Source organism: Dermochelys coriacea, chromosome 14, assembly GCF_009764565.3.
Source record: "Dermochelys coriacea isolate rDerCor1 chromosome 14, rDerCor1.pri.v4, whole genome shotgun sequence".
Taxonomy (NCBI): domain Eukaryota; kingdom Metazoa; phylum Chordata; order Testudines; family Dermochelyidae; genus Dermochelys; species Dermochelys coriacea.
The window spans coordinates 16,225,938-16,251,778 of NC_050081.1; the positions used below are offsets into that span (position 1 = coordinate 16,225,938).

The following is a 25,841-nucleotide window of genomic DNA, read 5'->3' on the forward strand; positions in this document are numbered from 1 at the left end:
TGACAAATAGACACAAGTGACATGCAAAGCTACAGCCTGATCAGATTGCTGGATATACCTCCAAAAGGCCCCTGAGGTTCTTGTGTTTTTGAACTTTGGTATCAGTTGCATAATGAGCCATGCAAGTTTTTGATGTTGAAATCACAATCCATCCCACACTACATATACAATGGGTGGAACTAAATGCATTGCAACAAGTAACTATTTCAGGGCTCTGTGATGCAGTTCGTGCAGTCAGGTTAATTAATTGCAAAGAACAGTGACGTTTTAGGGCTCTAGCTGGGCATTAGCTGTGCAATGACAACAGGATACTACTAGAGATCCCATGCACACCTTGAGAGGCACAGCAGTAAATCAAAACAGAAATATACATCTGCAGGGCTTTATGCACCACAGCTATAGCATTCTATTATTAAATTGCACATTTGTTATTTAAAATATTGCAAACAGGTCTGGGCGCTATTATGCTAGGCACTGCAATGCAGTTACAAAACCAAATAAACTAATTTGATCTAAAGCATTCTTAAGCTCATTTAAGAGTGTTCACACCAAAAACTGCATCGATTTAACTAAATCAATTTTCAAACTAAATTAGATAAATGGGCATTCAAACTGACCATAAATTAGTCCACTGCCAGTAGCATCACAGCTGGAAATATAATCTAGGTGGCGTTCCCAGTTCCCTGCCCTATCCACCAAACTGGTACCTCTCCACAAAGATGATTTCACAATTTAATTTTAAAATCAACACAAATAAAATATATCTGGTGAAACGGACGAAGCGCAGCTCATTAGCTTCATAACATCGTATAGGTACTAAACATAAATTACTAGCCTAGATTTCTTCATTTTAGATGCATATCTAGCCTCTTACCTTTGGAAACTGTGATTGCCCCCAGTCCTATGCACCTGTGTAATAAAATTTTCAGAAATATGTGGGAAGCAGCCAGTAACTATTAAAGCCTTGGATTGCAACACATCATTGGCACAAAGCAAAGGGAATAATTAAGGGAGACAGATATTCTTTAAATAGCTGAGAGAACCCGCTACTACACCCATTCACTGGCATAAGCTCCCTTGCAGGTCTTTGCAGCTGCTACCAGCAAGGGAAGACTGGGCTGAGCTCTTCCTTCTAACCATGTGGCCAGGCGCCTGACCACGTGGGAAGGCAGAGGGGGAGGAGATTTATTGCAGAGCTCGCCCTAGCTTCCAAGTTCCTGGAGTCTGTGCGTAAGCAAACGTCCCAGGGAGCGAGGTAAGGGACAATTAGGGTGACCAGATCGCAAAGAGTGAAATATCAGGACACGTTGGGTGGGTGGGGAGGGGAGGGGAAGAAGAGGAGAAGAGATCAGACAGACACAGGTGCACAGCCCCGACTGGAGCCAGAGCCACACTGGTCCATCTGGCCCTGTGCTGCCAGTGTGCCCCTTCCTGTTAGAAGTGGGCCCATGCTCTGCCACACAGCTCCCCTGCCCAGTGCCCCCCTACAACCCTTCCACCACAAATGCCCATTGCTGTGCACACACACACACACCCCACCCAGCACCCCCTTGCCCACAGCCCCACCACAGCTGCCCAGCACCCCACACAGAACTCCCCCCTTGCTAGTTTCCCAATACACACAGATTTCCCCTTCCTCCCTCCCAGTGCCCTTCCCCACAGCCCCACCACCACAATTAAACAACGCCTCACGCAGACCCCCACTGCCTGGTGCCCTGACACACACAAACCTCCCCCACTGCCCAGCACCCCCACACACACACATCCCTGACACTCACCATCACACCTTGCCACCTTCCTTGGCAGTACTCGCCAGCCCTGCTGGGAGGTCTCTGGATCCTAGGGTCAGAGCGGTGAGGGGAGTCTCCAGACTCTCCACATGCTGCACCCGCCACAAGCGCAAGCTCTGGGAAAAGCGCCAATGGAAGCTGCTGGAGCTGTGGAGTGGGGCTTGCAGGCGCCAGCAGCACGCAAGAGCCAGAGGGACCTGCCAGGGGGTGAGGTGGGGAGTTCCGGCGGTGCTTACCTGGGACAGCTCCCGTCCCTGGAAGCATCCGGCAGGCAGATCCCTCTGGCTCCTAGGGTTCACGGGACTGGGGGGGGGGGGTTCTCTGCCCTGCTGCCAGTGCCTGCAAACCCTGCCCCTGCAGCACGTGGCGGAGACCTCCTCGCCACCTCTGTGCCTGGGGCTGCACTGCAGGCTCCTGCTGGTGGGCGGGTGCCGGGAGCTGCCCCAGGAAGAAGCAGTGAGTGGCGCAAGTGGCAGCCTGTGATCCTTCTCCACCAGACAGTCCCGATATCGGACAAAGTGTGTCCTGGACCGATGTAAGGTCGGGACACTGGACAAGTCCCCTAAAATCGGACTGTCCCAATAATATTGGGATGTCTGGTCACCCTAGGGACAGTGCATTGTATGACCTCTCCCCCCAAGGGTCCCAAGAGAATGAAGGAGGGTCAAAAAAAACCCCACAGAGCAAGCCCCAAAGACCCCAAAAGAGAAATCAGAGGCAAAAGGGTGGCGGATAGGGTGCCCCATGCCCCAGCTGTGAGCTAAGGGGAACCCTGTGGAAGGAAACAGTCACGTGACACAAAATGTGGGGGAAGCAGCTCTGCCAGGTTGCATGGTGAGTTAAGCTCCCCTTAGCATAAGTGACAGATTCCTGACTGAGCCCCAGGAGGTAAATGGCTAATGCTCTATAGCCCTGAGCATGAGGTGGCCACCAGGTTTTGCGGGAGGAGAGACCTGTTCCTGTAGTGTCTGAGCACAAACCCCTTGACCCCACTATACACCTTCTCTGGGTCCCCTGAACTCTTGCCAGCTGTCCTTTCCCTCAGTGACTTCCCCCATACCCTCCAGTTCTGCCCTTTACGTTCTCCTCGTTCCATCTTTCACTCTTTGCTTCCCTCCTTCCCCAGTCAATTGCTGCTGCTTAGGGCTGCCAACTTTCTAACTACACAAAACTGGACACCCTGGCCCCACATCTGCCCAGTCCCTTCTCTAAGGCCTTGCCCACCCCACTCACTTCATTCCCCCCTCCCTCATTTTCACTGGGCTGGGGTAGGGCATTGGAGTGTGAGAGGGCTCCAGATGAGGGTGTAAGCTCCAGGGTGGGGCCAGAAATGAGGGGTTCAGGGGCAGGAGGGGGTTCTGGGCTGGGGCAGGGATGTGGGAGGGGGTGAGGGGTGATGGCTCCATCTGGGGGTGTGGGCTCTGTGGTTGGGCTGGGGATGAGGGGTTTGGAGTGTGGGAGGGGGCTTAGGGCTGGGCTAGGGGGTTGGAGTGCAAGGGCGGGTTCCAACCTTGGGCAGGGGATCAGGGTGATGAAGGGGATCGGGAAAGGGATTGGGGCACAGTCTCTGGCCAGTGCTTACCACAGGGGGCTCCCGGTCGGCGGCACAGTGGGGCTAAGGCAGGCTCCCAGCCTGCCCTGGCTCCGTACTGCTCCAGGAAGTGGCCAGCGTGTCCTGCCCCTAGGCAGAGGAACCAAGCGATTCTGCACGGTGCCTGCAGGTGCAGCCACCGCCTCCATAGCTCCCATTGGCCGCAGTTCCTGGCCAATGGGAGCTGTGAGCCGGTGCTGGGGGCAGTGGCAGCATGCCTGATCACCCCTGTGGTGTAGGGCCCAGACATGCCAGCTGCTTCTGGGAGCACGTGGAGCCGGGGAGGCAGAGAGCCTACCTTAGCCCTGCTGCGCCGCCAACTGGACTTTTAACAGCCCGGTCAGTGGCGCTGACCAGAGCCGCCAGGGTCCCTTTTCGACTGGGCGTTCCGGTTCAAAACCATACGTCTGGCAACCCTAATGCTGCTTCCCACTCTCCAAATCAGTTTGTGCTTCTCTGCCAAAATTAGTTAGTGCTGCCCTGTAGCCTTTTTAGTGGGCCCAGCTGCCGCAATCTTTGTCTCCTCACCAAGGCCTGGAGGGGCTGCGTGGGATGCAGAGACCTTATGTACCCTTCAGGCCTGGGGAGAAGAAGCTGATCAGGAATGGGGTGGGGTGCTGTAATCTTTGCTCCCCCTTTCTCCTGGCTATGAGGAGCTTCACTCCTGCTTCCCACTGTCTCCTGGGGTATGAGCTCCTGTGCACAACAGGCTGGCGTACTGCGGCAGCCCTGCCAGCAGGATGTGTGGGTGTGCAAAGTGTGGCATGGGGGAAACTTTGGACAGGGGTATGTTTTAGTCTCTAAGCAAGAGGTGGTGATGCAGGGTGTTATGGGAGGCCCTGTGAGCTACTTTGAGAGCATCACTGATTTATTTTGACAGCGGGCTTATGGTTTTCCACTTGGCTGATGATGACACCCTTAAATGGCTGGCACATTGCACATACACCACTGAGGGCATCAGGAAGTGTAGTTTGAAAGGAGAAATGACTACTCCATGTGCTCGGCTCCTGGGATCTAGTAAGCCAACAAGTGAGCTTCTGTTGATTTTGGACTAAGCCTGTGGGGAGAGATCTCTGCGTATTAAAGTCCTTAAAATGGAGTTAAGGAGCCTAACTCCCATATACATATACGAAGCAGCAGGAGGTTGCTGATCTCACAAATGTTCCAGCAGCACTTGTCACTTTTTGACCGTCTCTGTCATGGGAGGAAAGAAGGTCGTATGGCTGCTGAACAAGACCGAGAGTTCCGACTCCTGTGTTCGGTTTCTAGGATAAAAATACCTACCACTTATCTGCTGTATAAACATGAGCAGGTCCTTTAACCTCAATTTCCCCATGTGTAAATGAGAGAGGTGAATATATTTGTCCCTAGAGTGGAGTTGGGAGACTCTTAATTAATGTTTGCAAAAGACTTTGAGATCCCTTTATGGAAGGCAACATTAGTGTAAAGTTTATTATAGCTGAGGTGATACAGGCTCCACCCAGGAAGGTGGCTTTACAATGATTCCTGAAACTTTAATACCTATAGTAAACCCTAAATAGCCTGATCCAAACATGCCAGAGGTGAGAATAGTAAGGTGCGATTTTCCTGTCTGCTACTTCTGAATCAAGTTTTCTGTAACATGACAGTGAGGGCTACTAAATAATTTCTCAAGGGAAGTGCATGAAGCCCATTTGATTCAATACAGAGGTAAATGTACAACAAGGAACAAGCTTGACCAGAACTCCTTCATTTGTAGAACCTATAGGTCAAATTCAGACTGGATGTAGGTAGGTCTAACTCCATTTATTTTCTGTTTACTACTAAGTTACAAAATTAGTCAGTATAGCCCTTCAGATTTCAGAATCAAGTTACACAGCCGCAGTAGAAAACATTATTAATCACTAATTTGGAAAGGCGACTTTGTTTAGATTTTTGACAGAGTCTCTCAGGATAGGGCATTACTCATGCCATTTAGTTATCAACTCTAGTGCTGCTAACTCACAGGAAAAACCATCCACCGCTAGATCACAAAACAAATTTGGTAAGTTACTTACATGCCAAATCACCAAGGTCTTCTTCCCAATAGATCTACATTAGGCAATCCTTTTAGCCTATTTCCCAATGAATTATTTTCGTTGTAGGATGCGACTAACCCTTCTAACAACCTAAGATAATTGACTATGTTTGAGACTGACTGAGTGCAGTTCAAAAAGCTTGCACACTGTGTCTTAGGTCTGTATACACCTAGAACTTGAAAGGCTGGGTGAAACCATTAACTGTGGTAGATATATGCATCGTGTTCTATAATCCCAGCTAACAAAAGTAACTTGTTCAGTTTTAAAACTATTCTGCAGCAATCTTGATTGGAACCTGTTACAAAACAAAGACACCCACACATCTGTCATGGTCTTTAAAACACATACACAAGCACGTACGCTTTCTTACTAATAGATACTTAGCTTCAGGATATGGTCAATTGACTGATTTGGGTCATCACCCAAGAAAAAGTCTGTGTGTTGTCAGAGTTCAGGGTAGATGCACCTGTTTTCACTCTCTCAGGCTTTCGGCTCCCCTGGCCATCACCTCTGATGGGTGGAAACCCATGTCTCACTGCCTTCTGATCAGGGTATGTCCAAGCTGAACAGTTCCCTGCCTTCACAGTGTTGTTCCCAGAAAAGCCAGTCTGCTTAAAACAAGCCTGCTTGGTTTCTCTTCAAAAGATGTTTAACAGGTGTAATGGCTACAGTTATAAGATACCACACAGGACTTCCTATGCAAGCTTACTTTATTCTTAAGGTAAAAAGCACTACAGAGGAAACATTAAAACCAATAAAAGAACCTACACATATGCTAATAAGCTTACTAGAGATCACTCTCCTGCCCCCCCCCCCCGCTGTCTCCAACAAGTGACTAGTGACAACTGGCAAACGAGTCGTTCAGACTCCAATGGGGTCTCTTGTTGTCAAATTCCTAACAGCCTCAGCTCAGAATTGGCACACTCATGACATGTTTAGTCCACCTTTTGTATAGCTCAGGGGTCTTTGATCTCAGGAGCTGGTAAAATAGCAGACAATTAGCTTCTCTCCCCAGGTTGTAGCTTCGGAAGAATGGATTTGAAGTGGGTCACTTGCATGCCCCTCACGACCTAGGTATTTCCTAGGAAATCCTCTTTCTACGCATTGTCCCAAAAAGTCCTTTGACGTTCCTAACATTTACATTAGTCAAATCCCTAGAAAAGATGCATACAATCCTACAACACCACAATTGCATTTTAAATAATACAATAGAGCCAAAAGGTATTCAACGTAATTCAATAAGGTTTAATTTAATTCAGTAAAGTTTAGCTTAATTCCATAAGGTTTGTCCAGGATATAGTCAGTCTGTCACATTACTTATCACCAGATCTTATCTCTCTCTCTCTTTCTCACACATACTCTCTCTCTCTCTCTCTCTCTCTCTCACACACACACACACACACACACACACACAAAAATATGTTAACAGGCAACCTGAATGCCTGGAAAATAGAAAGACAGTTAGAAGTGCCTATCTGAGATAAGTACTTGATGTCAGAGAGCTTCCACATGGCTGGCCCAGGATCTCAGTCTTCTCCCTTCTCAGTGTCCTCAGCTTTCGGGAAGCTATGTGTTGAAGGAGACAGACCTATTTTTGCTGGGTGGTCCACCTTGGTTCCTCTTGGAAGTACTGCCATGGACTAATCATGTGATGACCCATCCTTCTGAAGTTTTGAAATATTAGCTCAAAGTGAGTCACGCTCTCTCACAACCCAGTCAGGGAACAAAATATGAGCTTTTGTGTTCTTGCAGTTTTTCCAGTCCCTTTGTGCAACACATCTTGTCAGACCAGCTTGTGTAAGACAAGGTAACTAGAACTATTGGTACAGCCACCTTGGGACATACCTTGAACACTCTCTTTAAGTTGCTTTCCCTTTGGGGTGCATACTTTTGGCCAGTTTTGCAGTTATGCTCGCTCAAGTTGCAGTTTCTCTAACAGCACTCTGCTAGCGGCTGAAAAGTCCAGTTTAAAGTTCATATAATTTATACAAAGACCTTCCATATCCTCTTTAAGCTTGTTTTAGCAGTCCATTACGCAGTGCAAAGTCACTTCAAGAACTGTGGTTCTCCAGCAGGCCAGAACAGCATATCCATCTTCCATTTCTGTTCTCCTTGTTTTAACAACAATGGTTGGATCTCAGCATGTATGGCTGAGCGGAGTCTGTGCATTATTAACCAAATAGTTACATTCTGGATTATTCCACTCGGTGATCAACTGTCCTTATTATTATAAATACACTATTTGACTCGTATCTTTTTATTTACTGCCTTTTTTTTTTTTTAGCACAGGTGTATTTCACTAAATTGATAGCATAAACATGCTTGTTTAGCCTTACGGCTTCACTTTATTACTTTAATTAAAATAAATCAATAGGAACGCAACCTCTTTCTTTCCCATGAGGCAAATCCTGTTCCTAAAGTTTACAATATTTTGCCCAAAGCGGTATTACTTACAGTTGACTTCCTTTGTACTCGAGGACTGCCTGTATACCCATTTTAAAATAAATATTAGAATCCATCAAGTCCCCCATTTTACAGCTATATGTGGCACATCATATACTATCAGTATTTGATATTATACGATTGATTTTCAGTTCATTAGTTCACAGGGAAAAAGCGGAAGTCTCTTTAGCTGCACCAGCAGTACCCCTTTGTGAAAGGCTGGAGCCACTCTGGGTTTCTGCAGACTATGGGATAAATATCGCTGTTAGACCTTGGGGTTTTAGTCTGTCAGCTCTCTGGTCTGTCTTTACTAAAAGGTTTTAATACTTGCCTGGGTATTAAATAGCAATAACTGAATTTTGGGGCCTTAGTTACTATGGAGGTTACAGTGTTGTGTACACACACTACCACAATCACCTCTGTATAGGCTTTTCAGGACCCAAGGAATATTCAGAGAGGCAGTGTAATCTAGTGGTTTGATCTCAGGGCTGGGAGCAAGAAGCTCCCAAATCCTTTAATCCCAGTTTTTTTTGCTCACTTTTCCCTCTTTTCCCACTGTGTGGCAAATCTTATTCTCTCTGCGCTTCAATTTATCCCCATCTGTGAAATGGGGTAAGTCTGTTCCTGTCTCAAAGAGTTCGTGTGAGAATTAAAGTTTGTGTGGCACTTTGAAGATCTTACTTAGTGATTATTGTTAAACCTCTGAATCGAAAGAAAATGTATTTATACATAAGGCCTTAATGCATCCATTGGGTTTTTTGTAGGTTCATTTTGTGGCCTATGAAGATTAACTAACATCCCTTTAAATACCTGCCCAGAATTTTGTCGTCTTGTGGAACGTGCAGCAGCAGCTCTGCAAGATGCTGCCCAGTCCTGGTGTTTTTTATTTTCCTTGGGAAATTAACTCTGGATCAGTCGCAGATGGGGAGACACTGCGAACATTTGGCAGGTGAGAGCAGCTTTTTTCAGGCCAACGCTACTTTCAACAGTGTCTCTGTCACGTCTGTTTCTCCTTTCTTCTTCCTTGCATCCTCCCAACTCACTTTTTAGGGTCCCTGATGCTGAGTTCACTGAATCGATTGTGTTTCAGGTTACACTGTTATGACATGGTCCAGTCTGAAGCCATCCTGACAGCCCTGCGCAGTTCAGTCCAGCACCAAGTCTGTGTTTGCACCAAATTTGTGGAACCGTTTCAAGCCCAGCTTGGATCCCTATATGTGGTTCTGGGAGAGACTGAGCAGAGGGATGGTAAGTGCTTTTTTGTTTTCTCCTTATGTGAAAGGAGGAGCTGTCTGTTTGTCTGTGGCGGGATGGGGAAAGGAAAAAACCATGCACCAGTTAGGCCTCTGGCCTCCTTTGCTCTCCCTCTCCACCCAAAGCAACTGTTGTATTAGATGAAGAAAATCATTCAAACTCATTGTGAGACATAGCATGTTTTATGGTTAGAACAGATTATATTCCCAACTCTGCCACTGACTTCCTGTGTGACCTTGGGCAAATCACACCACCGCCCCATGCCTCAGTTTCCCCATGTAGAATATCCTTATCCACCTTCATAAAGTACTTTGAGACTGGCATGTGAAAAGTGCTATAGAAATGCCAAATATTACTACTTTTGTGGTTATGATAAAGGACTTTTCTTCTTTATAAGATAGCCTTATCTCTGAACCCTGTGATCGCCGATCTTTGATAGTGCTATGCAGTTAATCAGTTGGTTACAGGGAAACTGGTATACTCGGTGGAGGCTTGGGATGGCCAAGTGCAGCTCAGTGTGTTTGTGTTTCAAAATCCTAGGAAGTGGCAACATTAGAAGACACATTTGATCTTAGAGTAATATCATTTTGCTCATTTAAAGCATAGGTGTTAAAACCAACAAGTGTATTTTAAAATGTACGTTTTAGCTGAAATGAATTGTGGTGAACCCATGTTATAGGGAGGAAGGTTGGTTTTAAAGAACAGGTCTGAAAGTCAGGAGATCTGGGTTCTATTTCTGACTCATTATGTGACCTTGGGAAAGTCATGCCCCACCGCGTGCCTCAGTTTCCCCACCTGTAAAATGAGGAGGATAGTTATTAGGCTAACAGTGTTGTTGTGAGGACTGATTAGAATATAAAGTGCTTGGAGATCCTCTGAGGGAAAGTGCCACAGAGACAAATTAATATTTTCTGTCCTCATCATTTGGGATTAGCATAGCTCCACAAACAGGACCCGATGCTTGTGCACCAACACAGTGAGCAAGGTGCAGTTTCCACACAGTTAAGGCAGCAGGGATGTGTATCTGCACATGTACCCTGGGAAATTAAGGATAATTCCACCCCCCCAAAATCTGTCTATCCCAACCCTAAATTTTCAATAACTCTCCAGCCTGTAATTGCCTTTCCTCATCTGTATTTTGCAAACACACTTAATTCACTATATTGCAACATGCTGTTTACCTTGAGCCACATCTTAGAAATCTTTGTGTCTCTTCTCCTTCCCTCAGAGGATCACAAATGCATCCTCACTCCATGGCATGGAATGTGAGGAGTTAAAGCAATCCGACAAGCTTGGTGATGAAGGGCACCATATATAATTTGCTTTGGTGTCTTGAGGATCATTTTATTTGCATTGTAAGATGTAAAAAGCAAATCTTGGCTTGGCTTTACGACTGCCAAGTGAAGCTGAGCGGCTTTGTCCCAGGCAACACCTTGTAATCATAATGATCAATGATTGGAATTCTTAATTAGTTACAGGTTTCAGAGTAGCAGCCGTGTTAGTCTGTATTCGCAAAAAGAAAAGGAGTACTTGTGGCACCTTAGAGACTAACAAATTTATTAGAGCATAAGCTTTCGTGAGCTTGAAGTGAGCTGTAGCTCACGAAAGCTTATGCTCTAATAAATTTCATTAGTCTCTAACGTGCCACAAGTACTCCTTTTCTTTTTGCTTAATTAGTTAGAAATCATGTCTGTAACAAGTCTCAAACACCGTGCCCTTCTGAATTGCCTTCCAGCTGACTGTCTCCAAGCAAAGGCTAAGCATCAATGATTTCAGTCTCTCAGCACCACAGGGAATTGTTCCCATTTTGCGGGTGAGGCAATGAAACAGGACTAAGACCAGAAAGTCATGCAGCTAGTCAGCGACAGGGCTAGTTTCAGAACCCAGGACTCCTGACCTGCCACAGCTCCTGCTCGATGGAACAATCTCCCCCTAACTCTCTGCTTCAGTCGCTCTCCACCTATTTTTGAAGTTCAGCTGAAGGCCTTATTTTCTCCTGCCTCTCTCTCAATTTCTCTTTCAAGTCATAGTATGTAACAGCGGGGGTTCAGTCTTTGCAAAAGATGCTAGATAACACTTCTCCTCTTGAGAAGCTGCGTTCATTATTTTATATTTGCAGGTGAGGGCCCTGTGCTGAAGGCTCGGGTGCTGACGTGTGTGGAAGGGATGAATCTGCCCTTGCTGGAGCAGGCAATACAGGAACAGCGGCGATATTTCCAAGAGAGACTGGGGCGGATGGAGAGCAGTGCCTCCTAGTCTTGCTGGAGGAAGGTGTTGCTGGACTGAGTCCAGGTCTCAAATGCATCACCTGCCTTCCGTCCTTCTTTGCACCCCTGATCTTTTGCTGTTTTGGCACCATGATCCCCAGTCCAGTTCTGAGGTTGCTGTCCCTTTCCACAGTGTTTCAAGTTTTGGATGTTCCCCAAATGTGCATTTGCCTTAGGTGTTTTCAGGGGCTCATTTTTATCACTCTTTTCTGTCCCGTCACATCAATGGGGATGAACTGAGAGCCTGTGAAAGTTGGGGATACCAGTGGTTTTAGCAGGTTTGCCCTCACACTTCTGTCAATAAGCCTTAGACTTAACCTGAAATACCCTCCACTATTCCAGTCGTGACCCTTACAAACTCCCATGGTTCCAGTGCTCAAGCCTGTCTGGAAAAGAGGCTGGGAAGCACGCTGAATTGAATGCAACTTTAAGAAAATGTGCCCAGAGGACAAGACCAAATCCTCATCCCGCAAGAGCTGAGTCAGGATTTGAACCCAGATCTCTAGAAACAAGAAAATGACGCACCCGTTTATTACATTAGTTGGTGCGTCTTTGCAGTTAAAGTCAATATCGCAGACTGAGACGAGCATGGACTGTGTCTGTTGACGTCAGTGGGAGTTGGGTGTGTGCGTTTGAGGAAGGAATTTGACCCAATGAATTCTGAAATATAAAATTGTGGTGCCTCACAGATGGAAGTTAGTCATTTGTTTCCCTCCCTTACAGGATGAGGGCAGGAGAAAGTCTGATCTTGGGGGTGCTTTCCTTTAAGCAAACCTAAATTGTCTCTGGTTTATTATTGTATTGCACATGTTCTTTGACTGAAGTGATCATAAATAAAGGAGATGAAAAGAGCATGCAGCCTGGTTCTGTTAGTGATTAAAAACTACATTCATGTTAAGGGGTGTCAGGGTTCCCTCCCCACTCTGAACTCTAGGGTACTGATGTGGGGACCTGCATGAAAGACTCCCTAAGCTTATTCTTACCAGCTTAGGTTAAGAACTTCCCCAAGGTAAAAACTTTGCCTTGGCCTTGAACAGTATGCTGCCATCACCAAGTGCTTTAACAAAGAACAGGGAAAGGACCACTTGGAGTCCTATTCTCCCAAAATATTTCTCCAAACCCTACACCCCCTTCCCTGGAGAAGGCTTGATAATAATATCCTCACCAATTGGTACGGAGGAACACGGACCCAAACCCTTGGATCTTAAGAACAATGGAAAATCAATCAGGTTCTTAAAAGAAGAATTTTATTTAAAGAAAAGGTAAAAGAATCACCTCTGTAAAATCAGGAGGTAAATACTTTACAGGGTATCAGATTCAAAACGGAGAATCCCTCTAGGCAAAACCTTAAGTTGCAAAAAGACACAAAAACAGGAATACACATTCTCTCCAGCACAGCGAATTTACAAGCCAAACAAAGAAAACCTAACACATTTTCTAGCTAGATTACTTACTAACTTTACAGGAGTTGAAGGGCTTGCATCCTTGATCTGTCCCCGGCAAAGGTATCACACAGACAGACAAAACATTTCTCCCCCCACTCCAGATTTGAAAGTATCTTATCCCCTCATTGGTCATTTTGGGTCAGGTGCCAGCGAGGTTACCTTAGCTTCTTAACCCTTTACAGGTAAAAGGATTTTGCCTCTGGCCAGGAGGGATTTTATAGCACTGTATACAGAAAGGTGGTTACCATTCACTTTATATTTATGACAAGGGGCCTGAATTCATCCCTGCTATAATTCTACTGAAGACAAGGAGGAACTGAGTCAGGGTGGTGTTCTTTAATAATGGGTCTCTTTCAAGGATACCTGGCTTTGGAAGAGCTACGGGACGAGGACGGCATGAGACTACATCAAGGCTTGTCTACCTTCAAAACACAATGCAAGACCCATCTGTTTACCAAAGCCATATAGCTGTAAATGAAGACAAACATTAACAAGGGGTGAGGAAAGAGAATGTTTTTTTTTAATTCCCCTCCCACAGACAAACAAACTCAACTGCTCTAGAAAACCTCCCAAGGAGAGGTGGGGAGCAGCATTCACTGTGGCATACAGCTGGACAACACTTTGCACTTCAGTTACTTGTTTGGCTTGTAGAATCTGTGGTGACATACAATAAAAGAAACTCTAGCTAGATGCATCTGATGAAGTGGGTTCTAGCCCACGAAAGCTTATGCCCAAATAAATTTGTTAGTCTCTAAGGTGCCACAAGGACTCCTCATTGTTTTTGCTGATACACCCTAACACAGCTATCTCTCTGAAATCTAGCTAGAGAATTCCCAATATGGAAGCCAGAGGGAGCTAGATGTATATTAGGTTCCACATTACCTGGTGCCTGAAACCAAGGCCTGAGATTTGTCTATAATTTATGCAGCTCACTATCTTGTATGTTTATTCACACAGTTATTAAGCCTTGTCTACATGTGCGCTGGGCTCACTGTAAAACCTGAGATGGAGTCTTGAAAGGTAGTCTGCTTCTCCCAAAAGCCTTGACTAGAGCATGCAGACATTACAATTTACTAGTAACATTCAGATACAATTATTTTGTGGGTGGCCTGAACCATCTTAATTTGGGCTATTAGTTTTTAAGCTACTAGCTCAGCTGTGCAACAACCGAGGACATTTTAGGTCATTCTTACAGCCTTGCCCTCCTTGCCAAAGATCTGTGCAGTCAATGGAGTGTACCACCCATGTATGCCTTGCCATTTCACATCATCAGAGGTTATGGGAGAGAGTTGCCAAGGAATAGAACCGGGACTAATACAGTAAATGTGGCATAAAGAGGCCTCTTCCCTTTGGTATACATTGGAATTGAGAGCCTCTTGAGGCAGCCTTACAGAATACTGCAAGCCAAAATCAATTTTTTTTTTGGACTGGTAAGTAAAAAAAATATCCTCCACCCCCCCATCATCTTACTAAGGGCAGACAGTCTGCTTGGGCTGGTAGATGTTTGCTGACCATTTTGCAAGGCATAAAGGTGTTTATTAAAGTTATTTGTATTATGGTCGTGCCAAGGCGCTCGGGTCATGGACCAGGACTCCATTGTGCTAGGTGCTGTATTAACACAGAACAAAGAGAAACTCCCTGCCCCAAGGCGCATACGCTCTGTCCCTGCACTGTTCTCAGCTATCCTGCAGCATGGAGGATGAGCCCCTAAGTGACTTGTTTCTTGGACAGTCGCTGTCGATCTCCCACTTTTATCATCATCCCTATTTTGTTAGCCATTATACTGAAGATTGTGGAAAACGGGATAACTAAATTGATCCCCCATCATGTTACATTTCTTCCACTGCAATTCTGCTTGTGTCCCTTGTCTGGGTTGTCATCCTCCCCAGCCGGCCATCAGCTGGAAGGGTGTGGATGCCACTTAGCTGAACAAAATTCTTTCCTCCTCTTACCCCAGCAGTGGCCAGCACCAGCAAGTGCATTTGATTGCAACTCAGACACTATAACACTTTAAATTATGTCTCCCCCTAGTGGTCAAGTGACCTGGGCATGAGAGTGGAATCAATTTTGACCCTTTGGCAACCCTGTAGATCAGCAGGAAGGCTACACTGAGAAGGTGAGAGGAGCATATGGGGGGGCATGGAGGGGGAGACAGCCATTTCACACTGGATGCAGGAAACTGCGTGCAGAAACCGCCCAGCCTGCATGGGAGGGGCTGCCTGCCGGCCTTAAAACCTACCCTCCAACCTCACAGTATTTAAGTTAAATATTGAAGGAAAGCTGGTATATGATGTATATTGTGGCAAATCCATCTTTAAAATATTAGATCTCTTTCCCCACAGGCTGCAGAGTCCAGTTTTCATGCAGAAATGCTAGCCATAGAAAATACAGGGGGGAGAGCAATACAGTAATTATGGCTCGTCACAAGGGACACGCTTGCAGCTGGACCATTTTCTACAGGCCATCAGAGTCGTCTTTCGGAAGTTTAATACAGGGAGGCCTGGGGCTACTCGGGCTGGGAAACGACAAATGGTTGTACACCTAATTAGGAGACTGTGGGTTGAAAATAGAGCAGTTGGTATTGAACTGATAAGATGTAAATAGCAGTAATACTTAGCACTAAGAGGGCTTTTAAATTCATAACTCATTCTCACAGCCCTCAAGCCCATTTGACAGAAGGGGAAGGTGAGGCAGGGTAAGTAAGTGGCTTGTTCAAAGTCACAGGAGGACACTGAAGACAGGCGCCTTTGAGAGAGAGAGAGAGAGATTGATCTTAGATGGCCAGGATCAATCCAGTCCTCTGACTAGTCATTTTCTCCAATGTATTCACCTAATAACTGTATTATTTAATTCAGGAGGGGTATTTAGTTACTGACGTGTGCATGAGAAATTGAACCCAGGGTATTTGTGAATTGCTCAATGCACTGGATTGAAACAGCTTGGAAGTATTGCACTGGGGGGGGGGGGGCAAACATCTTCCCTGCCTTTGTATAGTATGTAGCACAGCTTGGGCTGTGCGCGTTTATTTATAGAGTAGCACTGCCATGAGACATGTCTCTAGGCTGTTGAATGTGGTTACAATGTGGGGTATTATTAAGGGGAGTTTTCTTTGCAGAGGTTATGGAACGGATGGGATATTGCTATGGGAGGGGCTAATGCATTTGCAATACCTTTTTCCATCCAATACTACCTTCAGTTCCTGGGATGTTCATTGAAGGGCGAGGCTTGTTGGTACTCCACAGCAGAGAGCAATGTTAAAATGTGTGGGACTGAAATGGCAAAGTGGGACTCTGACTAATGAATGTTTTTCAGTGACAAGCCTGCCGACAGACCATGGACACGTTCCAGGATGTGTTCCAGAAGGTGGAGAAGATTGGGGAAGGCACCTACGGAGTGGTGTACAAGGCAAGGAACAAACGGACAGGCCAGCTGGTGGCTCTGAAGAAGATCCGTCTGGATTCGTGAGTGTCTGAAATCGACGCTCCCAACCAGGGTCCAGCTTACACTTTCTACCCTGAAGCCAGACCTCTAGGGTCATGCCAACGCTAGGGTTTTGTAACCTTGTCCGATATGTTTTCCCAACACAGCTACTGTTGTAACATGGTTAGGCAACCCACATCACAGCAGCAAGAAGCCACGATAGTGCCCTCCTGGGCCTGTCTCTAGCACAGTTTAGATCCCTTAGGATAAAAACCCGGTCCGTAAGGGAGCAGCAAACAGTGCTCTCTCCGGTCAAGCTTGAAATCGTTATCAAGCACAGCTGTGTGCAAACCATACTTGAGAACCATAATCTAGCCAGGCCCGTTTGTGCTTCACTGTAGACAAGGCCTAACCTTCTTAACTGCACATAATCCTCACGCCTCATTCAAACTCACTGATCAGCATGACAAACTAAAAGCTCCCTGACAGGAAACGTGTCAGTCTGAGAACAAATATTCTAAGATCAGTTTCTGTGGCACAGAAACTGGCCTGCTTTACACTCCTCGTCATAACATTCCCCTCTGCGTGCTCCTCCCCAAGCTGGTTTTAAAGCAGTTCTCTCCCTAGCATGGGCAGCCTCAAACCAGGGCCAACACTTGTTGGAACTTGGCTTTGTTGACTCTGCACATGCCAATGGGACAACCAGGGCTTGGGGCTCTCCTTCAGCCATATAAAGAAAGGCCAGATTTTCAAGAGCACTCCTCACCCACGATGACGTGTATAACTGAACTCTTTTGAAAAGCTGGCCTCAGTTATGTGTGCTGAGCACTTGAAAATCTGATCCTGAGCTCTCCTGAAAATCTAGGCCTAAGTTGTCTAGATACATATGGAGAGGGTCCTAGATCGTGAAACCTTATATTTTCTGTCCTAAGCCCCTGTGGGTATTCACCAAAAAGAAATGTCAGAAAGGAAGATGTCCTTGAGCCACATGACCAGCTGAATTGGCATTTACCTGCTAATATCACCCAAGGAAATAATGGGATTGCAATAAAGTCTGTTTTCCCCACAGGGAGACAGAAGGGGTTCCGAGTACAGCAATCCGAGAAATCTCTCTGCTCAAAGAACTTAAGCATCCAAACATCGTGAGGTAAGAGAAGCACTCAGTCTGGCCATGGAATTGGGGCAGTCAGGTCATTGCAACACGACTCATTCACTACTGATCAAGTGCAGTTGTGTCAAGCTGAGGAGCATAAAGATGTAAACCAAACGTCTCCCAGCTTTGTGTGTCCCAAGTAAAAGGGTTGTTGATAAAAAGGCAATGGACAAGGCATTTCCCAGTCAGTCACTTATAAAAAAAAAAAAAAAAATGGTTTTCTGTTTGCTCCCCGCCATAACCACTCACTTAGCTATTTTTCAAACAGTAAGTGCCAATCAAAGTGCCTGAGTGTTATACAGTCATTACCCTGACACAGGGCAACGGAAAAGGCCACAGTTCCGGTTGATGGATTGTATTTTTAGACACAGATGCACATTAAGAAGTGTCTGGAACTTAAAAATCAGATGAACAATCTTGGTGAACAGTGTGAATTAGCGTTCAAAGTGGAGCACATTTACAATTTCGTAGTCTTCATGTGTTTTTTCTTCTGTGGCTGCATTAGTGCTGTAGAGAACTTAATGGCCTTTTTCTCCACTGGGCATCCTAAACTTTTTTCCCCCTGGAAATTTCCGTAGTGTTTTTGTTTTTTTTAAAACTTGGTCACCTTGTTGAGCTTATGGAGAAGACGATTGTGGCTGCAAGACTTTGGTGGAAAAATGTGTCTGGGTGTTGACAATCAGACACCAAACAAACAGAAATGGAGATAGATGGCTAAGGAAACCGAATGCCATGCTTTGGCTATGAAAAACTCCAGGGTGTCTTACAGCAGGGTTCCAACTCTCGGCGGGTTGGTTAACTTAGCCTTGACAAGGAAAGTTTGGCTAATGCTGAGGAAAGGGGCTTACTCCTTTCTGAAAGACCTTCGCAAGTAAGATTTCCTCTCCCCTCCTTAAAATCCAGGCCAGAGCTGCAGCTCGGGAGTTGCTATTTCGGAGAGCAGCAGCCTTAACTAGATTCGTAGTACAGCTACACGCTAATGAAAGAGCCACGGCCAGCCCGGGGCAGCAGACTCAGGCTCATGGGACTATAAACCTGCAGTGTAGACGTTCGGGCTCAGGCTGGAGCCCAGGCTCTGAGAGCCCACGAGGGGGGCGAGGGTCTCAGAGCCAAGGCTGCACATCTACACTGCAGTTTTACGGAGCTGCAGCCCAAGTCCTGGAAGCCCAAGTCAGCTGACCCAGGTTCCAAGACTCGGTGCTGCGGGATTTGTATTGCCGTGTAGACGTACCAATAGATTCCAAGGCCAGAAGGGACCATTGTGATCTAGTCCGACCTCCTGTCCAGCACAGGCCAGAGAACTGCCCCACAATAATTCCGAGAGCAGAGCTCCCATCTGGATTTAAAAATGGTCAGTGATGGAGAATTCACCACGACCCACGTAGTGCGTATTGGCTACATTTTTGCTTTCATCAGGCTTTGTTCTTTTCAGGAATGCCCATTCACGTGCAGGCTGATTTGGCACCCCCACTAAACTCTTCCCTCCAGTCTTACCGGACACAATGGGCCAGCTCCTCAACTGGCATAGCTCTGCCTTTCAATGGAGCTATGCCAAGTTACACAAATTGGAGATCTGGCCCTATTGTCCCATTTACAAACTAGCTGCTGCTAATATAATGTAGAGAAGTTAGATAATAGCTAGTAATGCGCGAGGCATTTCAAATAAATCCTATTCCATTCAGCTGCTGAGGAAAAGAAGCTAGCAGAGGGATTGCTAGAAGAGAACCCTATATATGTTACCCACAGTCCTGTTCTACCGCTTCTTTCATTACCGAAATAAGTACTGGTTTGGAGCACTGCTGTATAAAGCTGGTTGGGACTGTTTTTAATAAGACAGGTTGTGGTTGTGTTTTGTTCTTAGGCTTCTAGATGTTGTGCACAGTCAGAAGAAGCTGTATCTGGTGTTTGAGTATCTGAATCAGGACTTGAAAAAGTATATGGACTCGTCCCGGACAGGGGAGCTCCCGTTAAGTTTGGTAAAGGTATAAAGTTTAGAGAAGTAAGAGTGCCACCTTGGCAAAATACCTACAGGCGGTTAAGGCCGTGTTTATACCTGCTGCCCTCTGCTGGATGGACCCAGAACTGCTCAGCTGTGTGTTAGACTTTATACCGATAGCAGAAATTGTTGGTAAGCTGCCATAGTAATTAACTGGTTTCAGAGTAGCAGCCGTGTTAGTCTGTATTCGCAAAAAGAAAAGGAGTACTTGTGGCACCTTAGAGACTAACAAATTTATTAGAGCATAAGCTTTCGTGAGCTACAGCTCACTTCATCGGCAAATGCATCCGATGAAGTGAGCTGTAGCTCACGAAAGCTTATGCTCTAATAAATTTGTTAGTCTCTAAGGTGCCACAAGTACTCCTTTTCTTTTTATAGTAATTAACTGACTCCCACAGAAGGGGAGCTGTGAGTGCTCAGCACCGCTGCAAGTCAGGCCCAAGGTGCTGTTTGATCTGAACGATTCTAGACAGTATTGTCTGGTTCGTTAATTTCCCAGCCATTTCCAGACTTCTCAGCTTGGTCGACCAACAACAAAACCAAGTGAAGTTGGAGGAGACAGTCCAGGGAGCTACTGCTAATTGTTTTTATATTGAGCAACATGCTGCTGGCAGTGTCGGTGTCAGCACAGTGTGGATTTGACTCCTTCCCTCCCCAAGACAGCAGGGACAGGAACATTTCAGTATATTGCTGGGTTGTGGTCAGAACCTCTGTTGTGGGCTTGGATAGAGCTGGAGTGACAGTATCTGGGCTGTGGGGGAGAAGTTAAGAACATAAGAATGGCCCTGCTGGGTCAGATCAAAGGTCCATCTAGCTCAGTATCCTGTCTTCCGACAGTGGCCAATGCCAGGTGCCCCAGAGGGAATGAACAGAGCAGGTAATCATCAAGTGATCCATCCCCTGTCGCTCATTCCCTGCTTCTGGCAAACAGAGGCTAGAGACACCATTCCTGCCCATCCTGGCTAATAGCCATTGATGGACCTATATCCTCCATTAATTTATCTAGTTCTTTTTTGAAGTTATATTGCAACTGTGAAATATTTTCCATATAGATGTTGGACACTTCCTTAATGAAGATCTACTGTATTTCAAAGGTTGTAATTTAAACAAGCCCAGTTTTTCACATTGTCTCATTGCATGGATGTCTGAAATCTCTCCTTTTAGAGCTATCTGTTCCAGCTGCTGCAGGGTGTGAACTTCTGTCACTCGCACAGAGTCATTCATAGAGACTTAAAGCCTCAGAATTTGCTTATCAATGAAGTGGGAGCCATCAAACTGGCAGATTTTGGTCTGGCTAGAGCCTTTGGGGTTCCACTGCGCACTTACACTCACGAGGTAATGGCTGTGTCTCATCTGATCTAAGGTGCTTTCACCTGGGTATTTTAGTGCCTCTCTCTCTCTCTCTCTCTGGTTTATCTAATCTGAATTATTTGACTCCTGTGAAAAAATAATGTAATCTATGAATTTCTAATATGCCCGTCACTGTAAAATCTGTGTTTCGGGCACTACAGTGGCCTGCCCTGTTGATTACATTACACTTCCTATGTGGTTGAAAAGGGTATAGATGGATGTTGTACATAAAGAATCTTTCCAAGCTGAAACTGTCCCTTGCTAAGAGCAGAGAACTGTGTGTACCTGCCAAGTGAAACTAGACTAAAGAAGGGGTCGTCAATAGGTGGATTGTGGGACACATCTGGACCACCAGACGCTTTTGAATAGACCCCAACATCTTATTTACTTTTTTTTTTTAATTTTCTTGTCTGGAGTCTGGACCTTGACAAAAAAATAGTAGTCTCCCCTTGGACTAATGCTTTTGTTTTGGTTTCTTGTAGGTGGTAACCTTATGGTACCGGGCCCCCGAAATCTTGCTGGGATGTAAATACTATTCGACTGCAGTGGATGTCTGGAGCATTGGCTGTATCTTTGCAGAAATGGTAGAATAGGTTTAACCACTTTCTAAGCGAATAGTCCCTTCTTTTTAATATCTCATGCAGGCTCACGCTTACCCATTTCTTACCATGGTCCTGGATGGCACTGGGAATACACCATGGAAAAGGCGGCTAGGAAGTCAGCAGCTTCTTAATTGTGCATTCAGAGTAAAATTCACTCCCCGCAGGCAGGCCCCAGCACAAGAACTAGCCCCGACTTACAACCCATTTCTTTCTGTATGCAGGCTTAAATCTTCCAAAAACTGCCCTCTGCAGCAGGGTGGATTTTAACCCACACTGGCCAAAACGGGACGTATGGTCACAAGAATCCCTTTTGAAGCCCTGTCCTGGCTGCCCCAACAATTTTGGTAAAACCGGGCATTTGTCCCGTTTGCTCTGGCCAGCTGATCATCAGTTGACAAGAGCAAACAGGACAAATGCCCACTTTTGCCCAAAAAGTGGGGTGTGACCCCTAGCGGGGTGCAGAGGAACATGCCGGGGGGAGAGCGGCAACACCAGCCCTGCATGGGAGGGCGGCCTTGGGAGAGCAGCTTGGGCTGAGCCAGCCCTGTGTGGGTGGGTGGGCAGCAGGGGATCTTGGGCTGGCCCTGCATGCAGGGTGTAGAGGCGGGCCTTGGGCCGGCCCCGCACAGGTGGGCTCAGGGTGGCGCCGGGCTGACAGCAGGGGGCGCTCAGGCCAGCCCCATGCACGGGTGGGGGGGGAGAGGAAGGGCCTCAGGTTGGCCCCGTCCTGTTTTCCCTTTGGGGAAATATGATCACCCTATTTTAACCTCAGTGCTTGGATAGGTGCTGCTAAGAGCTGGGTGCAGGAAGAAGACTGCATTACAGTGCTCGTGACCACCTGCGTCTGAGGTTCTCGCGCTGTGGTCTGCAGAGAGCTGGCATTTCACCTCACATGCCAGAACGTCTGGATTCCTTTAAAAGCAGCTTGGAACAAGGAGAAGATGGACCTAGCTGCCACCACTAGGGGCTGCTGCCACATTAGAGGGGCAGAAGCAGAGGATGCTGTCAGGGAACAGAGCCATCAATGGGGAGGGAGCTTGTGCAGCTGGACACAATCTGCAAGGGGAGCGGAGAAGGGGAGCAGGTGGTAGAGAAATACGCGGAGGGGAACACGCATGTGTTTGTATCTATATGAGAGAGACAGGAACAGAGCCTGGGGTGGGGGTGGAATGCAGAGGACAAGCAGATGCAATGTTATTTAACTTTCCCAAACACTTACTGTATTCTCAGTCACTGGACACTTCCCTAGTATTACTTTGCCATGGATGGGATTGCCCTACGTCGGAGATGAACGTTATTCTTATTAGGGAATAAGGTGAAGGAGACTTAATGGCCTGGATCTGGCACTTTTGTTGTTCCCAGGTGACAAGAAAAGCCCTGTTTCCGGGGGATTCTGAAATTGACCAGCTCTTCCGGATTTTCCGCACCCTGGGCACGCCCACCGAGGCAGCGTGGCCGGGGGTGACCCAGCTTCCCGACTATAAAGGAAACTTTCCCCGTTGGGTGAGAAAAGAGATGAAGGAGATCATTCCGAACTTGGATCGGGATGGGCGAGACTTACTGGCGGTGAGTTCTGGGCAGGTGCGAGGGGCTCAGCTCTTTCCAGTAGGGCAAAGGGGGAGAATGTGTTCAGCTGAAATGACGAATAGCAGATCAGGTGGTGTGTGTGTTTTGCCTCACCCCTGAACCGTAGTCTTGTATTTTGGATCCGTTGGACACAAAGGTTCCCGCATGGGAAGAGGGATTAGTTCTACTGGGCGGTTACACTATGATCGTAACGGTCTCTTTTGGCTGTAAACGCTATGAATCTTTTCTATTCAAGTTCCTGGAGCACATGCAGCTCTGTGGTATCTGAGCATCTACAAAGATTCAGAGGGCTGGCGTATTGGGATGATTGCTGTTTTTCTCTTCTAACGTCCCTCCTATGTCTTGCACGCTGAAAAACGTACAAACTTAGGCTGTATGTGTGATGACTGCACATAGAATCTTGTTATTAACAACAGATTTCCAGCCCCATTCAGCATCAGAGCTAGTGACTTAGGTTGCTAAGTGCTACACAGTAACTGTGGTGCAGGATAGGTGTATATTGATCAATCTCAATACACATTCATGCTGTAGTGTTTTTTCCCCTTAGTAAATAGAGTAAGAAAATCCTCCAGTCATGGAGCAGCTGTTTAAAACTACCCTTAGTAGAATCCTCTAGGAAACATAGGCTGGTCGAAGGGATTTCACCATTTACAGTGTTCCTTTGTCTGGGACTTTTTGATCCAAGATGATGGGTTATTGGGCAGTGATTTACTAGGGGGGGCGGAGGAGTTGTGTATTATGAAGTACAACTGCAGCAGTGTGGCCAGCGTGCTTGTCTGGAACAGATTCCTACCCTGCACATGCTCGGGGCACAATGGGCCAGCTCTGATCCAACTCAGACAGGCTAGGGCCATGACTGCAGCCCATAGAGGACATTTTGGGGTGCCCTCCTTTTTCTAAATAATTGGGAAACCATGTGGCTTGGTGGCTGGGCACCAGCCTAGCAACTAGCAGATCTGGGTTCCGTACCAAACCCTGCTTCTCTATGACCTTAGGTGAATCACAACTTCTGTGGACCTCAGTTTCCACATCTGGAAAATGGGGATATCAGTCTTTAGCTACTCAACTTGGATATTGCCACACCTGATTAAAGTCAGCAAAGCCCTCTTGGGCCAGCAGATAAAGGCACCATATAATAATTTGTTTTCTTTGGAGGCCAGAGTCTAGCAGAGGGGAAGCGACACTGGCTTGTGCTATTTGAAAGCTTTTGCATTTGGTTCAATTAAACTTCCTGCTTTAAAAACAAAACAAAAAAAAACACCCAAATCCTCTTGGTTTTCTTTTGCAGCAATTGCTACTGTATGACCCCGACAGGCGCATTTCAGCCAAGGCAGCCCTGAACCACCAGTACTTCTTCTGGAAAAGCCCCTGCAACCCCAAAGACCAGCACATGCTGCAGAAACACTGCAGATGAAAGGATGCAACACCTCCTGACCTCCTGTATTCCTGATGCTGAGCTCTGTGCATCAGTGCATTTTCCCTCTCTGGTGGTTGAGCAGAGAGGCTGGCTGGGGTTGAAATGCCTCCGTATTACAAAAGAACCTGGAGGGAAGTGTTAGTTTTCATTTAGACAGAAGTGTTTGGATGCTCTCAGCCCATTGCTGGGGGTATGTGTTAGGGCCGTTAGAGCCTTCTTGAGGTAGTTGTTACATGTGATACATACGGGCCTGAGGGCACCATCCATCAGCCTGCAATACTGACTGGGGGACACTAAATTCTCACACTAGAGAGCAACTTCCGAATCCTTGTCCCCTTGGCTGGGAGCATAGCAAAAGTGATGGTTGGTGCAATGTAGACTGTCTTTTCAGCACCCAGTCCTAGCTGTGGTTCAGATAGCCCATTGCAAAGAGATTTGTCAGCTTCCCTCCCAGCATCAGGCAGTGCTTGACCTAAAACAGCCGGGAGAGTCTCCTGCAGACAGCCAGGAGCGCCGCTGTTTATTGCTATTAAGAAGAAGAGGGGCTGTTAATATTAGATAAGTCTTTGTGTTCAATTGTTTAAGAATTTTAGAGTTTTAATTCCTAGTTAAACAGCAAGAGAAAATATCTTAAGAACGATCTTCATCTTGCGCGAAAGAGAAGCCAAAGGCTCCCACTATGGCAACGTGTGAAGTCACAGTTCTGTAGAACATGCCCTTTTGCTGGCCAAACAAAAGAAGTTCAGTCACTTGGGTTGGCTTTGAAAATATTTTACTGTTTATCTTTCGAGTGATTTAGCACCAGTTTTTGAGGCAGTTGTGGGACTTCTCTCCTCCAGCAAAGAAAATAAATACTGTTCCTAAGTCTTAGTTGTTTATGTTATAGGCTGCTCAATTGTTCAGCCACCCCCTGGACCAGGGCAGTGATGGAATATGACAATCTCTCCTGTATGCCAAAACCTCGACCTGCATCCACAGCACCGGCCTATCCAGCTAGTCCATTTCTTTATTACAGGCCTTCTCATTGTCACCTTCTTCATTCGGGTCAGAACTGTCAGATGCTGATGCATCCAATAGTGTTTTGTGGAATAATGGACAGAGAACATAAAGATATCGCTGCTGCAGGGATAAACTGAGTTTCTTTCAAATAAAAGCTGGTATGAGTTTAAGTTTTATTTTCTGAAATACTTTGAGGACAGATGAGTTACTTTGTTCCATATTTTGTTTTTCAACCTGCCTTAAAAAGGGGGCTGCAGAGACTCTGATAAATGAATTAAACAGCATTACTCTATGGGGATCTATATCCTCTTTCTCCAGCTGTTGAAGGTAACTGTGGTCAAGTAGCAGTGTAACACTGAACCAGCGGCCATCATTCCAGCTGGGTACAATTTTCTACTTTCCCCCTTTTGCAATATTTCTCCGATTCATAACAGATATCCCTACACCTCTTTCAGCATTACTCTAGGGGGA

General features: G+C 46.3%; 2 protein-coding genes across 8 annotated transcripts; both read left to right on the top strand.

Moving 5' to 3' along the window:
- The first annotated feature begins 1,058 nt into the window (after positions 1-1,058).
- TEN1 (TEN1 subunit of CST complex) lies at positions 1,059-12,253 on the top strand. 3 transcript variants are annotated; one of them, XM_038371192.2, is made up of 4 exons: positions 1,059-1,255; positions 8,645-8,829; positions 8,971-9,128; positions 11,254-12,253. In XM_038371192.2, the coding sequence occupies exons 2-4, from the start codon at positions 8,741-8,743 to the stop codon at positions 11,388-11,390; spliced, it is 384 nt and encodes a 127-aa protein (XP_038227120.1). In that variant the 5' UTR covers positions 1,059-1,255; positions 8,645-8,740; the 3' UTR covers positions 11,391-12,253. The 3 variants fall into 3 exon arrangements, with proteins under 3 accessions (XP_038227120.1, XP_043352284.1, XP_043352285.1); XM_043496349.1 differs by having other exon boundaries at positions 1,164-1,311; XM_043496350.1 differs by lacking the exon at positions 1,059-1,255 and adding an exon at positions 5,357-5,404.
- CDK3 (cyclin dependent kinase 3) lies at positions 8,995-25,536 on the top strand. 5 transcript variants are annotated; one of them, XM_043496345.1, is made up of 9 exons: positions 9,080-9,128; positions 14,878-14,962; positions 16,170-16,307; positions 17,336-17,413; positions 19,281-19,401; positions 20,580-20,750; positions 21,248-21,349; positions 22,730-22,933; positions 24,243-25,536. In XM_043496345.1, the coding sequence occupies exons 3-9, from the start codon at positions 16,180-16,182 to the stop codon at positions 24,366-24,368; spliced, it is 930 nt and encodes a 309-aa protein (XP_043352280.1). In that variant the 5' UTR covers positions 9,080-9,128; positions 14,878-14,962; positions 16,170-16,179; the 3' UTR covers positions 24,369-25,536. The 5 variants fall into 5 exon arrangements, with proteins under 5 accessions (XP_038227119.1, XP_043352280.1, XP_043352283.1 ...); XM_043496348.1 differs by having other exon boundaries at positions 24,246-25,536; XM_043496347.1 differs by having other exon boundaries at positions 9,084-9,128; positions 16,159-16,307.
- The last annotated feature ends 305 nt before the right edge of the window (positions 25,537-25,841 follow it).

Coding starts and splice junctions, on each gene's coding strand:
- TEN1 (XM_038371192.2), top strand. CDS start 8,741: ATGCTGCCCAGTCCTGGTGTTTTTTATTTTCCTTGGGAAATTAACTCT. Junction 8,830..8,970: donor ACACTGCGAACATTTGGCAG/GTGAGAGCAGCT, acceptor ATTGTGTTTCAG/GTTACACTGTTATGACATGG. Junction 9,129..11,253: donor AGAGACTGAGCAGAGGGATG/GTAAGTGCTTTT, acceptor TTATATTTGCAG/GTGAGGGCCCTGTGCTGAAG.
- CDK3 (XM_038371191.2), top strand. CDS start 16,180: ATGGACACGTTCCAGGATGTGTTCCAGAAGGTGGAGAAGATTGGGGAA. Junction 16,308..17,335: donor AAGAAGATCCGTCTGGATTC/GTGAGTGTCTGA, acceptor TTTTCCCCACAG/GGAGACAGAAGGGGTTCCGA. Junction 21,350..22,729: donor GCTGTATCTTTGCAGAAATG/GTAGAATAGGTT, acceptor TGTTGTTCCCAG/GTGACAAGAAAAGCCCTGTT.